Source organism: Zalophus californianus, chromosome 9 (assembly GCF_009762305.2).
Source record: "Zalophus californianus isolate mZalCal1 chromosome 9, mZalCal1.pri.v2, whole genome shotgun sequence".
Lineage (NCBI taxonomy): Eukaryota > Metazoa > Chordata > Mammalia > Carnivora > Otariidae > Zalophus > Zalophus californianus.
The window spans coordinates 68,847,516-68,861,183 of NC_045603.1; the positions used below are offsets into that span (position 1 = coordinate 68,847,516).

Consider the following 13,668-nt stretch of genomic DNA (forward strand, 5'->3'; position numbering starts at 1 on the left):
AACCTTACTCCAGGGAGTGGCTTGGACATCGACACATTCTCAGTACTTATTTTTATCCTTGGAACACCTTCAGGAAATGCCATGTTGTTTCCAGGTTAGTGGCAGGGTCCTGCTAATTTACAATCTGCCACTCCTCTCTGTCTTCCTTTGGCCAGGGTTTTGGTGCTTTCATCCGCTCTCTGATCTGCAACTAGGAACCTGGGTGGAGATGAGCATTATCCTAAATTGCCTCCTTGGTTTCTGTGCCCGCTCTGTCATTTCCACATCAGCACTTTGTTTCTCACCAGGCATCTGATAACTTCGATTCCTTTTTCAAGTTACTTTTAGTACCTCAAGAACCAGCCCAATTAAGTTCATTATGCTGATGATTCCAACGACGCTACAAAGCAATTAATAACAATTTTGTCAGCATTTTTACTTTGACCACTACGTTCAGGGAGAACACGAAATATATTTTAGTGTATCGAGTGTTAATTCATAGGCATGCAGAAATTATATGCCTCACCGTTTGACACCAAATCTTGTTATTATCTGGCTGCACATTAAACTCATGAATTTCAAGCATGAATGGGCAAAGCCTTCATTAAAAATTATGGACCCACTCTTTAGGAAAAAAAAATGCTCACATCAAAAGTAAGGCTGGCATTTGGTAAGCTTTCAAAAGCACAGCTCTGTGATTGTTTCAGCCTGATTAACCATTCGCACCTTCGCATTTGTTTTAGAGAACTAAACCATCTGCAGTTGTTTGTTTTTTTTTAAGGTTTAAAGAGTAAATAATATGATTGGACACTGCAGTCTGTTGTTCCTACAAGTAAACAGAGCAAGAGCTAGAGTCCAACAAGCTGGCAAATGACGTTTCTCAAAGGGAAGGAAAAGTGAAGGCAGGGATGTTAAGGCAGTAACAGACGTTGCACCTGAAGAGAAGCACTTAACGTTTTGGAGCTCTACAGGTACCAGCCTTCCATTACTCTAGCTACAGTATTTGGTGATTAACAATGAATGCCAACACTCGCCGCCTTCATGCTCAAGTATCATCCCAGGACCTACACAATTCCATCCAATCCTCTCTCCATTTAGTATTTTCCATTTGCTCCCCACCCCCGATCCTAATCATCCCAGTGACCACAGGATTTCTCTGCAGATCCCTTCCTCTGACCAGCACCCGCTGTCCCACGTGCAACACTCCAGTCTCGCAGACTGCTGGCATCTTGTATTATGCGACCCTTGGTCCTCTTCACCATCTTTCTTCTCCACTTGCACATTAGCTACAATCTGTCAGTCAGCTGCACTACAGCAAGGACGCCAAAGAGCAGGGCAGACGCTGACAGCTATTGACAGCATGGTCAATAATCACTTTTCCTATTGTGTAGAATCTCTGTAATTGGCTCTTTGTAGGCCTCGTTACTTTTTTTTTTTTAAGTTCCCAAATGCAACTTAATTTTTATAAGAACATTTCTAAAGTTTATTGTTTTCCATCTGTACTAAAACACCCTATACCCAACATTTAAAACTCAACAATATATGATTAATTTTTTTAGGATGCCATGGCAACCAAGGATTAAATTTGAATTTGAATAAAAGAACTCAGCCTCCCTGAAAAATCTTCTCTTAGCTGGAAAGAATACTAATATAATTTTATGTGGAGTCTTGTCAAGTGCATTCAAGAAATGTCAAACTATATTTTTAGCCATGGAGTTTGCTTAATCCCATAAGACTCTATCTTGCCTTTATGTTGACAAATGAACAGGACTGAAATATCAGGGATCTGAGCTTGTGTCAAGATCCACTTCGCATCAAAAGTTGTTGTTCTTGTGCAGCTGTTTTCTCCAACTTCGGAATTAAAATCTACATTTACCTTATCTTAGGATTACCCTGGGTTTGCTATTGAATTCCTTTGTTGTCATACCTTAATTGACTCCAAGCTTTACTTTTATAGACAAGTCAATGAACTGTTGTGAAAACACGGCAGATGAGAGACTCCTGATAATTGTCATTGACTAGGAAAATGTCATCTTCACACATCTGCTCCCAAGTCAGCATCCTGAATGCTGTATTTGGCCCAAACTCTACCCCCTTCATGTTTTCCTGCATATAATCTATTTTAGAGAATAAGAAATTAGTCTTCTAACCACATCTGCCACTTGGATTTTACTAAAACAGGACTAAAAGCGCCTGGTCAGAAAACTATTGAAATTCATGTCTTTTTTTTGCCTCAAATAGTGGTAGAGAAACTTTTTTTTTTTAAAGATTTTATTTATTTATTTGACAGAGAGAGAGAGAGCAGGAACACAAGTAGGGGGAGTGGGAGAGGGAGAAACAGGCTTCCCGCTGAGCAGAGAGCCCGATGCGGGGCTTGATCCTAGGACCCTGGGATCATGACCTGAGCCGAAGGCAAACATTTAACGACTGAGCCACCAAGGCACCCAGTGGTAGAGAAACTTTAACAATATTTGGAACTCAGGGCCCATCAGAAGGGAAAAATTATGAGACAAAGTTGAACGGCATTTAAAAATTCAAATTTACCTACTTTGTGTCAAGATTATAAGAGTCAGCATTTTTCAACACTACTTTTTAGACTTATTTTAGTAAATAGGGACTATTATTTATACACTCAAGATGGGCTAGTCATCTTTTGGAAAGCATAGTTGACGTTTGAGTTTTCCTTCACAAATTTCATTGTGAATTTTCCTCACTTAACATAATTTTCCTCTTAACATATAACATATTATATATATATAATATATGTTATATAATATATGTATAACATATAACATTTAACATATAACCAGTGAAAATTCTGGCAAACAACATAACATTAACATCAGGTATATTTATAATTTAGAGTGCCCTACTTAAAACTGACCTCATTAAAAAAAAAAAAAAAACCCTCACCTAAATTGTTTGCTATGAAAAATAGTGAATGTACAATTTGGTGTTCACATTCAGGTGGGAATGACAGCACAGTGAAAATAAAAAGATGTTAAAATTAGTGAAAATTCTTCATTCAGAAAATGCAAATTGCAAGCTGTATTTTAAGGTGTTTTCATTTATGCAACACTAATTTTTTAAACTCAGTAACACTAACAATATTAATCGTCCTAATTCCACGCACTCTTTTATCTCACAGCAGTTCATTGCTGTACTGTCTAAGTAATAATTATGAAAAGTAGGCCACCTCCTGGGCGAATGGCAATACTAACATTCAATGAGAGGTAAAGAATCAAATTAAAGCACATGGAGAATTGGGGGAGAGGGTCGTTTGCTGGTGGGAAGGATGGTCGGTTGGAAGGAAGTTTATGGAAATGGCACTATATTCAAAGAGGCAAAATTATAAGCTGTTCTCGGTATTATGAGCTGGAAAGAGGTGAGGGCATAGCTGTCCTGATAACTGGAGAGGCAAATAATTGAATAATTAGAGCCCAAGCCCAGGCATAGGGATATTGGTCAACTTTACAGCAAGGCTGGCATTCTTTCAGGGGAATCTGTTGTGAGCGTTAGAAGAAACCTTCACAGTCGGGGCACCTGGGTGGCTCAGTCAGTTAAGCGTCTGTCTTTGGCTCAGGTCATGATCTCAGGGTCCTGGGATCGAGAACCACATTGGGCTCCCTGCTCAGCAGGGAGTCTGCTTCTCCCTCTCCCTCTGCTGCTCCCCCTGCTTGTGCCCTCTCTCTCTCTTTCTCTCTCTGTCAAATAAATAAAATCTTTAAAAAAAAAAAAAAAAAGAGGAAACCCACAGTCAAAGGTGCTCTGTAAGGAACCCAAGTTAAGTTCTGGAGTCAGCACTGGGGGCAAGGTAAACTTTACTGAACACTTGCATGGCCTCATGGCAATGTGCGGGTCCTGCAGAAGCCAGCCCCCCTTCTCATCCTTCTTTGCCTTCATTCCTGCTTCTTTTTTGTGTAGTTTCCTGACACCGAAAGATTCCTCCCCCTGATTTCCCTTCAGCTTTGATACTGGATGGTTATGACCCCATAACATAAGTCAAAATATTCCCATGCTAAACTTCCTAAAACCACCTGAGAGAAATGGTCCCAAACTTGCCCATGTATTAGAAGCTCTGTGAACCTTTCAAAAATTCCAACACCCAAGCTCCAAATCAGACAAACAAAACAGCCACCTCGGGGAGTGGGACCCGGGCATCATTGCTTTTGAACCTCCCTGGGTCATTCCAATGTAAAGACAAATTTGGGGGAAAAAATGCCTTATGAAATTCAGGTAAAAAAACAAGTGGGACAATCCACTAAATAATAAGCTTGGTTCATCGTGCCTATAAAGAAACTGCCTAAGAGCTTGAGACATACTGACACCTTAATGATATTTATATTCACTTAAGATTTCCACAATGCATATTCATTAAGTATCCATCTGCACATCATTTCCCTCAGAAAAGGCACAGCTAGTCAGTCAGTCAACAAATACAGCATGAGTTTTCGGGCTCTTGGCACCCATGCTGGTAGTGGCTAATCTGACCGCAATAACAAGTATTTCATTAACACTTCAGAAAGTGTTATGAAAACAGGGTGGGGTTTTTTTTGTTTGGTTTTGTTTTTTTGGGTTTTTTTTTTTGCCCACTTGTGCCTTAACTGTTTGGGTGGAATGAGTGCTACGTGGAACAGGGCTCTGGTTGTTCTTAACAGCTGTGATTAGAACGCAGGGAGTTCTTGTCTCCTCTGCGTGACAGAGGTTATAACAAAGAGGGAGGGCCAACCTTGTAGGGGACACACAGGTTTATGAGGTGTGATGGAGATGTTCCAAAATGGCACTTGCCCCAGATTCACTCCTCACACTGACTTTTCAACGTTCCTGGCATGTATCAGTTTCCAGCTCAATGCTCCCTGTTTATAAAGCATAAAACAGAGGACCAGTGGGCAGAGTTAGTGCTGAAGGGACAGCCTACTTCATGTTCCTGGTATTTTTTTTTTTTTTTTAACCAAATGACTCTGGATACCTCCTCATAGGGAATATGCTCTCTGATTCAACATAGCTCCCCCCTCCACCCCATACACACCTTTTATCTCAGGCCAGATGTTTCACACTTTTACTAGATGGGTCTGGCCCTCAGGGCATTTGAATTTGCAACTCCAGTATTTATTATTTATGCAAGTTGAACACAGAAAGCTACTGTCACTCATTAAAACCTCACCACAGACTGATGACTTAAGATGCTGAAAGAAGTTTAGGAAGATGTGAGTAGACCAAAGGATATAGGACAACAACTCCACAGGGCACAAGCCCCTGCCAGCCCAGTGACTCTTGTGAGGGGCTGGTTGAGGCAAGGCCTGAAGGAAGTTCCCTCAGGAAGAGGAAGGTCACTTTAAATGCAATGATATTATAACCATCTTTACCATATTTAATATGTCATAATGTTTACCTCTCATATACCTGTTCTTATCCTGTAGGAGCTTGCTGTATATTTATTAAGTGAATAGATTTCATGCGTATGTGAGTGAGACCCCCAGAAGGATCTTAGACCACTGAAGGTCCATAACTTTGTAGCATCAAAATTGGGTAAAATATTCAAAATGAATTTGTACAATCCTCCATTTTAATAGAATATGCCATGAGCTTCACAGGTCCTTTGACACTAAAGAAAGTATTTTCTCAAAAATACGATCTACAGAGATAGTCAATTAGAAGTGTCAACAATTTCAGACAGATACCAATGACACTACCTTATAGGGCTAAAAAATATATATTAATAGGTACCAAGAATAATTAGTATGCTTGTTTTTTAAGTATTCATAAAATCAAAATAACTTGTAAAAGAAATTTGTTTTAATATACATGGATATGTTATTTTTATATTTTAGAAAAAAATGAATTTAAATGGTCTTGAAAAAGACATTTTATACCTATATCAATATAGTAAAATCAATCTGTTCATTAGTAAATAAATATTTCAACAATTATATAATTTTAATTACATTTAATCCCTTTTTAATACTCAGAATAATAAGCTTTTATAATAAACTATAAGGTCACTATGTAAACAAATATTCATTCAATGAATAAATGAATGAGTTTAGATATCTAGCACCTAGTTAGGCAGAAAATTGGTTCATTTTGCTAATTTTTTGCTGAAGCAAAATAAAATGCATTTTTTTAAATCTACATTTAGATTTGCCAAAAATCCTCTATTGATTCTATCACCTCTAGTTGAAACTGAAAATGCCAAATAGAAATTAGGATAATTATAACACAAGTCAAAGAAAAAAGTAGTCAGAACTTGAAAATTATTAGGTTTCATTTTTCTTCAATAGCTACAGTTTCACAGTATCTTTTATGATGTATTTTAAAACCTTTATGAGAGGTGCTATTCTTTTCAGTGAAAAAAGATGGCTTCTCTCCAGGTTTCCTGTTTCATCTCAAGCGCCAAACTCATTTAGGCATTATTTCTCATATATTCTCTGCTTAGAAGTCAAGAACAATTTGGAATTTTTAAGTTGGCACATGCGGTGTAACTAACTTTCTTTCAATGAGCCCTGGTCTAGAGTATTAAGGAAATACTCTAGACCAGGTCTAGTACCGATGTGGACCTAGTTATGTTTTATTTGATATCTGGAAATGTCAAAGGCATTTATCTGATATTATACTTAGCTTGTCAGTGCCATTACTACCGTATGCTTGATTGACTCCTTACCTTGTGCAATATCATGTTTGCAAAGCTACTTAAGATGTTCAGTGAGCAACTAGATAGACTAGTGAAGGATACTGGAAGGAGTCAGGCCCAGGTCTGGGATAAACCTTAACATATTTTGCCAGCCATGGCAAAAGGAAGTTTTCTATTTCCCAATCAGCCTTCAGATATGTAAGAACAGAGAAGAATATATGCCAAACGTGATTTTACTTAACCATTCATTATCAAAATATTCCCCCGCTCACTTAAATACTTCAATTTCTTGAAACATGATGTAATAGCTTTCTTAAAGCAACAAAACGTAAGTACTAGGCACTTCATTGCTATAAATTTCTTTTTGATGTTTATAGAACATTTAACTACAAATGCAACATACACTGTGAATATAAAAATCTTTAGTGCTCTAAAAATCCTTGGGGCAAACAACTGCTAAAGGATAGTAATTTCATATAAACAAACCTTTGCCTTAAATAACGAAGAATTGCAGTATCTCTTTGTTTGTTTGTTTGTTTGTTTATTTAAGAGAGGCAGAGGGAGAGTAAAAGGGAGAAGCAGACTCCCCACTGAGCAGGGAGCCTGATGCAGGGCTTGATCCCAGGACCTTGAAATCTGAGCCAAAGGCAGACACTTAACCGACTGAGCCACCCAGGCACCCCTGCAGTATTTCTCTTAATGATAGCATAATATAAAACTATTCTTTTGCTTTCTTCCAATCCCAGAAATATTTATCAAAAGGGAATAGGAATAAATAGCTGAGTTTTCTAAAATTTAAAAGTAACAGTTTGGCTGGGATGTGATGTACTATCACTTAGCACCTAAAAAGATACGCACTCCCCTCCCCAACTAATGACAAAATTCAACAAATTTTATTGACACACTGGGAAAAAAAGTATCAAACCAACTTCTATGTCTATGTTCCACATCTTATTAAGATCTGTGATTAAATATTCCTAAGAAAATTATTCAGCTTGGCATGATAGTATAGTAGTTGGAAGCCTTGAAGATTTTGGAAACTAATTGAAAACTTACACACACGCGAACACACACAAATAGCAGTAGGCCCCCAAGAAGAGGCACTACATAAAAGTTTTAAAAAAATTATAAGGGGACTAATCCAACTACTTACAAAATTACTTTCATCAAAAGAAAAGCACCTAGCTTCTTTTCTGAGGTTCTCATCTATGCTGATATTAGCAAACAGTATTCATTTCATTGTATTATGAGTTTCAAAGGAAAAACAAATATCAGTATTTCCTGGCTTCTATTTAAACTTCAGGAAAATGACTGATCAACGATGCTTTAAAGGTGTGGAGCATTATGTTAGGAAAATCATAAAGAATGTGTGGACAACCCTTTTTTCCTCACCTGCCTTGAGGAAGTATAAACCAAGTAATAGAAATAAAGCATAATGGAACAGAAAGGTGCTGAAATTGAATTCGGAATGGGAAAGATGAACAGGAAACATCTCCTGCCTCTGGTGGGATTGTCTCTCTGCGAGCGACGGCCGCCGTGTCTTCATACCTCACTACGGTTCAGTTCAGTACACTTCCGCAGATGCCTTTCATCCTTAGAATAATATAGTCCATAAATTTTTAATAAATGAATATAAATTACATATAATATACCTATAACATATAATGGAATTTCCTATGGACATTAATTTTAGAAAAGTTGGAGCAGAGCCAGAATTCGTGCTTCTATTCTTAAATGTCTCTGTGCTACCACCTATTTCACTCATAAATCCTTTATTTCTTGCCAGATTGTTAATACTTTAAAAATCCAAGAGTCCTGAAAATTAAAAGACTCTTGATCACCATTTGTGATGCTCTCTGAAAATAGGTTAGACTCTCCTGTCTTATTAATTTTTTAGTGAGAACTTATTATTTTGAAGGAACCTGAAACACAATGCTAAAATATTTATAGAGACATTAAAATATTTATATGTGCAAAAGTAAAATGACCATATTGGCTCTAAATTTTCTAATGAATAAAAAGGAAATGTAAAAAATAATTCTTCTCTTATGTTCTTTGTTTCGTTCAAATGGCCAAATGAACTGGCAATGATTTTTGACAATTACAGGTACTATTAAATCTACTGTCCTTGGGTTTTGTCTGTGTGGCAGTCAGTGTTGGTGCCTGCCCAGATTCTCTGCACCTAGTGGTACACTCTATTCCCCAAGAACATAACACCCACCCAGTGGATCAGGCCAAGGGGAGATTTTCCCTGCAATCATATTGACCACATCTTCCCTTGCCTCCTTCCCCACTTCTCTCCTGCTTCTCTCATCTCCCTGCCGGTTTCTCTGAAGAGCACTTCCTCAACAAATCATGTGCCCCCAAATCTGTGATGCATGCTCTTTTATTGGGAATCTCACTTAACACAGAATCTTTATAGATAGAATATATTATTACCTCATTAAGTTCTTGATCCAGTTTCTACTTGCACTGTATAAAACAATGAAATGAAACCTACAGATTTATCAAATATGGGGTTAACCAATCATAGAGATAACTGAAGTCATGAACTAGCTCCAATGAACCAGCAGAGAAAAAGAGCAAAAGATAAAAACTCAGAGGAATGTCAGGTTCTTGAGTCCAGCTCCAGTGGTTAAATATCTCATTAGTGTCCCTCTGTTTGCCATAACACTTGCTCAATGAGTTTGCTAACTCTGATCCCTCTATCCCATCTATCACAGTGTAAATTCTTTTTCATTATTTAAATTCAGCAAAGCTCTTACTAATACCTTATCTCAGCTACTAAATCAATTCAATTATGCTTTTTATTCTGCCATTTTGATATTAAGTGGAAGAGAAATAATTAGAAAACTGGCATTGATCATAATATGAATTGTCAAGCTCAATTCCAGGCAGAATAACAAGCTAGAGGTGATGTCGGTTATATTATAAGCTATTGTTCACTGACAAACTTAGCATTTGCAAAACAGTCCACAAAATAAAGGCAGGTGTATAACAGGAAATGTTGAACTAAATAAACTATTATTAATTTGGTGATATGAAAGTAACAGAAATAATCACAGCCCTCCCGTAGGAACATGAGACAATAATAGAAAATAAGCAAAATAAGCATAGGACAACAATAAAAACTCTTGCCAAATTTTAAGTTAGTATGTATATATAATTATAAATTTTATTTCATATTTTCTACCTTTAGGTCAGAAGGAATAGTTTACTCTCAAAGCTGCAGAAATATTCTCCCCCTTTATTCTGTTCCAGATTTATAAATAAATACTAATTCAGGAATAGAAATTATTCTCAAGCATACACCATTCTTTAATTCTCTCTGCCTCTGCCCACTGAAGTGTGACCAATTTCTGTCTTATGTGGTAATAGCTCTCTGCTTAAGTGGTTGAAGGGATATATCTCAACCTAGCTTCCTTCCTCCCATCCCCAGAGCCAGGAGCAAAACTATGCCACTGATAGCAGTTATGATCACTCAAGGAACCCTCTGGCAGGATCTCTGGAGCTCCATCTTTGTTTTATCTAAGAATGCCTTTTAGACCCAAAGAATACATCACAATTCTGGGAGAATTACACCAACAATCTATTACTTCCATCCAAGGGTGTTTACAAGCACGTGTCCTCCTGGCTATGGAAACAGGCTTATCAGGCTTAGGGAGGCAGGGGGATGGGAAGACTCTGAACAAACCAATTCTCCCCCTACCTTTTCAGCATTCTAGAATGTCCATTTTATGACACTGGGTCACAAAAGGGAACAATGGAAAGGGAAATGGAACTTAATGCGTATGTACTCTTAAGATCTCTTTATTCTTCAATAAAGATTTCTGAAGCATCTAGTTCATGCTTGGTACTGTGTTGAGTACCACAAGTGACGCTGGAACTCCCCTCAAGAAGTTGCTAATCAGGTAAAGAAGAGTTTTCAGCTTTGCCTCTTACACAGTCTTTTGGAACAAAGATAATAGCAATATAAATATGAATTACACAATCTGAAGACAAAGAAAATGTGTGAAAAATTAGAAGGCAAAATCTGCCACCCAAATATTTAGAGGGATAATGCAGTATTTACACATGAAATAGGCACTGTTAAAATAGAAGGGTGAAAATATATCTTTAAAAACACTTTCTTTTTCTAAAGCTCATATTCTTGCTAGATTCAATAGAGATAATTAAGCAAATTTTAAATTTTAAAACTACTGAGGCTATATTTTATCAATCTAAAGGCATTTCCACGTGAACATATTGACTCTGTTTGTCTAGTTCTAACGGAACTCTGAATTTCAAAAAGAAAAAATAAAGTCTCTTAAAATCACACACAGTTTAAAAAAATGGTCACTATAAAAACTTGAAATAAAGGTAAAGCCAAATGGCAAACAACGAAATTGTTTTTTTGTTTGTATGATATCTCTTTACGGTGGAAGCTTTGCTAGTAGCAGCACATATATGCACAAAAGTCCACAGACAATCCTGAGAAAAATATATCAAGGCCAACCAAGGTCCTATGAGTATTAGGATTTGATACACACCATATATGGTTTTATGATGAAAAACGCTTTATGACTTCAGTCTTTACCATGTCATTATCTTCTTTAGGTCAGGACTCGACTTTACTTCATGTGCACCCTTCCCTCCCCTTCCTGCAACATGAACTTCAAACCTGGACTCTGATGTCCCTATCACTATCATAAGCCAGATTACCATTTACTGCTGTAACAGAAAAGCCACTAGAGCAGTACGAAGTAGGGGCTGGGGAAAACAGATAGTTAGGTATAGAGAGACAGGAAGTGATTTTTCCTTCTGGTATTAAATGAGGGGCTTCCTCATTTAATGAGGGGCAGAAGCAAATGCCATCTTGGTGTCCTCAGCATCCCCTGCCACCTTAGACCCTCACTAAATGAGGGGCAGAAGCAAATGCCATCTTGGTGTCCTCAGCATCCCCTGCCACCTTAGACCTGAAGAGAGCCTGTGATCTTTGCCTTCTGAAGGAAGGATGGTGAAACTAGAGACATGTGTTATAGGATGGGCCAACACCCCTCCGCTCCTTGCTCAATGGCAGAGTGTGGGCAAATTTCATGACAGAGCTCTTCTCTGCTCCTATCAACATAAACAGCCAGCTCAGTGCTGAATGACAACACCCATCACTGTAGGTATTTCTTTTATATTAAGTTTTTTAAAAATCTATTTGACAAAAAAATAGTAACTTTAACCCTGACTTAATATATATTTTTGTCCCCTGCATGAGGCATCCCACAGAGCTAAGAATAGACAGGATTGCCTCGGAAATTGAACCTAGTAGAGCTTGATGCTCTGTAGTGTGAGGAGCAAAGACAGTTGTCCGATCGGTTGAAATCAGCCATGCCTGGGGATTGCATCAGTCCCAGTGTGCCTTTTAAAACCATGGGGAAATTTTGAATTATTTCCATAAAAGAAAAATTCTCCATTTCAGAAATACATTAAAAGGCACACTTTTATTGGAAATGTAAATAGTCACTTACTTTTCCATGACAGTCACCTTCATCATTGATATTCACTTCATGATGAGAATTCTATAGACAAATGAAGGTCAAAGCTCCTTAGACTCCTCTCATGAGAAAAACTATTATTTTTTAAAATGTTATCAATGCACACATATGTAGACATATAAATATTTATATGGAAACTTACCACCTAGTCAGTGAATAAAAATGGGAATAGAAATGATGTGCTCTGGGAAGCCTTCCTGTGTGACTGTACTTTTAAATCAGGAGGGCACTCTGTTTCTTTTGCCATTTCTATCTCTGTGTCTAACAGGGAAAGGTCAATATTTCATGTAACATAAGCAAAAAAGGACTTTGGATTCTCTCTCCGTTTACAGAAAGGAAAACATGTGAGGCCCCAGAAGGTGAAGTGACTTAAGAGCACACTGCTGGGTTAAACCTAAAACACAGTTTCCTTGATTCTCAATCCAGTCCTACCTCGGTGGTATTGGAAGTATTGATCAGAGTAGTAATCAGCAGCATTAACAAAGGTAAAAAGTTGTCAGGTTAGCTAGTAAAAATAGAAGGCATTACAGTAGCAAATTCAGGAGAAACTATGAAGGTCAACCAGACCTCAGAGAGACAGAAAGACCACAGCTGAACTGTGGAATTATGTGTATTCTGCTAAACCACAAGAGTAGAGCAGATGAGTGCACAGTAGAAATCTAGCTAGAAAAGGTAAAGGTCTTCGGTCAAAGCTGCCCCGTGCATTCGCCTCTCAGGGCTGCCCTAGAAATTGGACCCCACGTTATGATTCAAAAGAAAAAAAAATCTTAGTTAAAAAAAATAGAACCAGTAAAAAGGGGCAGAGTCACATATGGTCTCGGAAACACTGTCTTGAGGGAAACTCTGGGGAGGGCTTAGAATTGGGCCACAAAAAATAATGATGTCATCACGGGAAAGAAAATGATTTCTGTATCAAATGGTGGACTTGAGCCCGAAAACTGCAGAGTAAGGTCCTCGGGCTTGCTGTTCTGGTGATGTGCTCTGGTTCTTCTCCCCTAACTTTGATCAGGGGCAGTGTTGCGTGTAATTCAGGAAGTAATGGACCACACTGCCTTAGAGTGTGTTCTAGCACTGGCAACCAGAAGGAAACTTCAGACACCCCAGACCACAAGCCTGGGATAAGCTGGGAAAAACATAAACAGCTGCAATAAAGCACTTATGTCTCCCTCGCACTGCAGCATTTGAAGTCCCATCACAGGACCACACACTTCATCTTCATAGAAAGCCTATAACACGAATAGCAACTATTAGCTCCTTTAGAGAAATGTGCAAACCAAGGCTCAGAGGATTGCATATTATTTGTGGAAGATCAAGCCAGACACAGCAAGGTCAGAGAATCCAAATTTCTGAATTCCTTTTTCCGTTTTATTAAGCAGATTCACCATAAAATGGAGTAAAAAAAAAATCACAATCCATAGTTAATGCAGAAATTTTTCAAAAGGTATCATGGAAGTTACATGTTTAAAGTTTTCCTTCTACTCTTCCTCCTAAAAGGGAAATAGTTTTAGAAGAGAAACTATTTTCTGTTTGGTT

General features: G+C 37.9%; 1 protein-coding gene across 6 annotated transcripts in view; it reads right to left on the bottom strand.

The window, feature by feature from the left end:
- The window catches only part of TMEM117 (transmembrane protein 117), a 472,857-nt gene that overhangs the window by 210,755 nt on the left and 248,434 nt on the right, over positions 1–13,668 (bottom strand). For 4 of the 6 annotated variants that reach the window (XM_027595072.1, XM_027595073.1, XM_027595075.2 and 1 more), the window contains one exon: positions 12,109–12,159. The exons of the other annotated variants lie outside the window; for them this stretch is intronic. In XM_027595072.1, coding sequence (XP_027450873.1) covers positions 12,109–12,159 — 51 coding nt within the window. The remainder of the gene's footprint in view (positions 1–12,108; positions 12,160–13,668) is intronic. 6 annotated transcript variants of the gene reach the window in all.